This window comes from Propithecus coquereli, unplaced genomic scaffold (assembly GCF_000956105.1).
Source record: "Propithecus coquereli isolate 6110/MARCELLA unplaced genomic scaffold, Pcoq_1.0 Scaffold368, whole genome shotgun sequence".
In the NCBI taxonomy this organism is placed as follows: Eukaryota; Metazoa; Chordata; class Mammalia; order Primates; family Indriidae; genus Propithecus; species Propithecus coquereli.
This window is the reverse complement of record NW_012149374.1, coordinates 490,358-493,586: the sequence shown is the minus strand read 5'-3', so window position 1 is coordinate 493,586 and position 3,229 is coordinate 490,358. Positions and strand designations below refer to the sequence as shown.

The 3,229-nt window shown below is 57.4% G+C and overlaps 1 protein-coding gene across 1 annotated transcript in view; it reads right to left on the bottom strand.

Annotated features, from left to right (window-relative positions):
• UNC5D (unc-5 homolog D (C. elegans)) overlaps positions 1-2,593 on the bottom strand; it is a 637,214-nt gene extending 634,621 nt beyond the window's left edge. Inside the window, exon 1 of the mRNA XM_012651718.1 lies at positions 2,199-2,593. Coding sequence (XP_012507172.1) covers positions 2,199-2,301 — 103 coding nt within the window. The 5' untranslated portion in view covers positions 2,302-2,593. The remainder of the gene's footprint in view (positions 1-2,198) is intronic.
• Positions 2,594-3,229: the final 636 nt, after the last annotated feature.

Below are 3,229 nucleotides of genomic sequence, written 5' to 3'. Positions count from 1 at the left end.
CTCAGGCTGGTTTCGAACTCCTGAGCTCAAACAATCCGCCCGCCTCGGCCTCCCAGAGAGCTAGGATTACAGGCGTGAGCCACGGCGCCCGGCCAGGAGTGCCTTATCTTGATGTTAATGAATTGGGTGCACCTGTCTGGGATGGGCGAACTTAACATTGAAAACACACCCTTTGTTCTGAAAACCCTAATTGTGGCCACCTGTCCAGAGCCAGGTGCACGTGGTTTCACAGGCTTCATCGCCTGATTAGTGCTCATTTCTTGAGGAATCTCTGACAGACGCTAAGAAGAATGGGCTTCGTGCCCCAGAAAGCGAAAGTGAAATATGACATGGGAAATAGCAGTCAGATTTACCGCTCCACTCCATGTGTCTTGCATATTACTATGATCTGTGCAAGACGTTTGCTGTAAATAAGCCTGTGCAATGTACAGTATGTTTTCCAGTAGACCTTTAAAGAACAGCTTGCAGACAAGAGGTGCTAGCCTTCGTTTCACAGCCAGCAAAACTCCATCCAAGAGGCTTTGGCATGTCCCTACCTCTTGTGTGGAGCTGGCTTCCAAGGCAACCTCGCAGACCAAATTCCAAGGGTCAGCACCTGGAGTCAGCCAGTTAGGTATTGCACACCAAAGAGCGACTGGAAACTCAGACGTTCCGATCAACGTTTAGAAAACAAAAGGCTCACTTTCCCCCCATAACAGTGTATTAAAAACAACTCGGCTGACTTTGCAATGAGGCATTCGCGGTAGTAAATTAAATGGCTGAAGCTTGTGCTTTTTCCAGCACGAGAAAGGAACTGTGCTTCACCATCACCAGTATGCAATCACTGAGGCTCATGTTTAAACCTTTCCTTTCTGAAAAAGCCTGCCCCATAAAAAAAAAAGAAAAAAAGAAAAAAAAAAACTTTTCAGGAAATGAAATGCAAATAGTCACAGAACAGGATCATAAAACAGAAAGCCTCTAGGCATCTTTTTTTTTTTCTTTTCTTTCCAGGCAGCACGACTGCTTTTAATACACCGTAAGCTTTCCTAAAAATGAGATTAGTTCTTTTGTGATCATCCTCAGCCCTTTCCACCCTTTCCGTCTCCTGGCTGCCCAGAATGCGACAGGAGAGCGCCAGGGCAGAAGGTGACGAGGTGGGCAGCTCAGTTACACCTCTCGCCAGACGAGCGTTAGGCAGAGCATTTAATGCAATCACATATTCTAAGCCTAATGGACGGCACGCAGGGAAGGAGAAAGGTAAAGACGCGCAGGAAGGAGAAGCTTCCGGATTTTTTTTTTTCCAAAGGTAAAGCCACTGTACTCGAGCTATGTCTGAATTGGCCTCTGATCATCTTCAAAACAAGTCCTTGGGATTTATCTGTAAGTTGATGCTTCCTGTCCTCGCTCAAGGTGGAGCTGAAACCAGTTGCAAAATTTCACTCTGCTGGAGTCCAGAGGCAGCAAGAAAATGAGGTCTAAGCTTGTAAGGAGGGAAGCGGCAGAGGTTTCCCCGCCGCGCGCGGGGCCGGGGTAGCAGAGGCGGGGAGAGGAGGCGCCTGGCGAGCAGCCTCCGGCCAAGCGCTCGCCGGGCTCGGCGCTGCAGGCGCGGTCACCCCCGCGCGGCGCACGCGGCTCTCCCGGCCCGGTGCACACGGGCCTCCGCCAGGGCAAGCCCGGGGCCGGCCAGGACCCCCGGCCGGGGTCGCCCGAGGGGTGCCAAGCTCAGCGCAGAACGAGGGGGCTCCAGCTTGGGTGTTAGTGCTCCCCAAAGGGAAAAGGCGCCCTCTGGGTTCAAGCCCACCCTACAGACACTCCCATCCCCCGGCCCCTCTCCCCAGAAACTCTCGGACACCGCCAACGGCGCCCACCCACGACTGATCACGCCTTACGAGGAAGTGGAGAGGACAGAGGAGAGCGAGACTGGGGCGAAGACCGGGCTACTCCAATCTGCAGCAATTGGGGAGGGCTTGGAAAACGGAGCAGGTGATGCGACTAAAGGGTAGGGGCCCGGGTCACAGCAACCTGTAGGATTGCTGCAGATGGCAAACTTGGCTTGGAAAGCGGTGGTCCCCGCGGAGTCCTCCATCCCACTCCCACCCTGTCGGGCTCGGCGCGCGGAGAGGTGCGGGGCGCAACTTGGGAGCCAACGCCAAAGATGCGGGTCCCGCTCGGCGTGGCTGGCGCGCCCTCGCCCACGCCCCCCGCTGCTCAGCACTTACCTCGGGCAGCCGCAGCCCCCGCCGCCCAGAGGCACAGCCCCAGCCACCGCAGCCACCGGCGCGTCCCTCCGCCGCCGCCTCCTGCGGCCGCCGCCGTCCCCATGCTCCTCGCCCCGCGCTGGGGCACGGCTCCTCGTCCACGCTGCCGGATCCGGGAGAGGCACGGCGACGCAGGGCCCGCGGCAAGTGGGTCCCGGGGGTCTTCAGCGAGTGACTCTGCTCCACGGCCGCTGCCTACAGCAGCGGGGCAGGGCGCTCCGAGCCGCCACTGGAGGGGCACCCCGAGAAAGCGCGCGTCCCCATAGCCTCCCTTAGCGCGGCGACCGCTGCCACCGGAGTCGCCCGCCGTCCCCGCCGCGCCGCCGCCGGGCCGCGGACTACGGAGCGGAGGAGCGAGTCCGCATCGCTAATGAGACCCCGCGGCCGCCCCCGCCCCGCCCCTCGGAGCGACAGCCAATGAGCAGCGCCGGGGCGGGGCGGCGCCGGCGGGCGGGGGGCGCAGGTGAGCGCGGCGGCTCCACGTGCCCCCGGGTGCTCCGGGCCCCCCCAGCAGCCCCCGCTCGCGGGAACAGAGACGCGGCGGCGGGGGACAAGTCCACGCCTCGGGATGGCGGGCGCAGCCGGCGGGCCTCTCGGAGGCGAACGCAGCGCAGAAGGATCCGTGGGCATCTAGGTTGCTTTAACTCACTGTCAGCTGCTTCCAGGAGACCTCTGTTTTGTTCATCAACTTTCAGAGTCCTGCCTCTCCTGCTTCCACTTTTAACATCAGATCAGACATCACTCCTAAGAAAAGGAAAGACTAAAAATCAATGCAGAATGGGGGAAAAAATAATGAAATCAATCCATGATTGCAGCCATGCTAACTGCACTCATGTAAATAAAGAGGTGGGGAATTACAATTGTAGATTCATTAAGCAATATGTGATCAATTTTTATTTTACTTTTTTTTTTTTCCTCTGATTCCCTTTTCTCTTGTCCTCATGACTCCAGAATCTCAAAACTTTTCAACTTTTCATCTTGTTGCTTGTGGT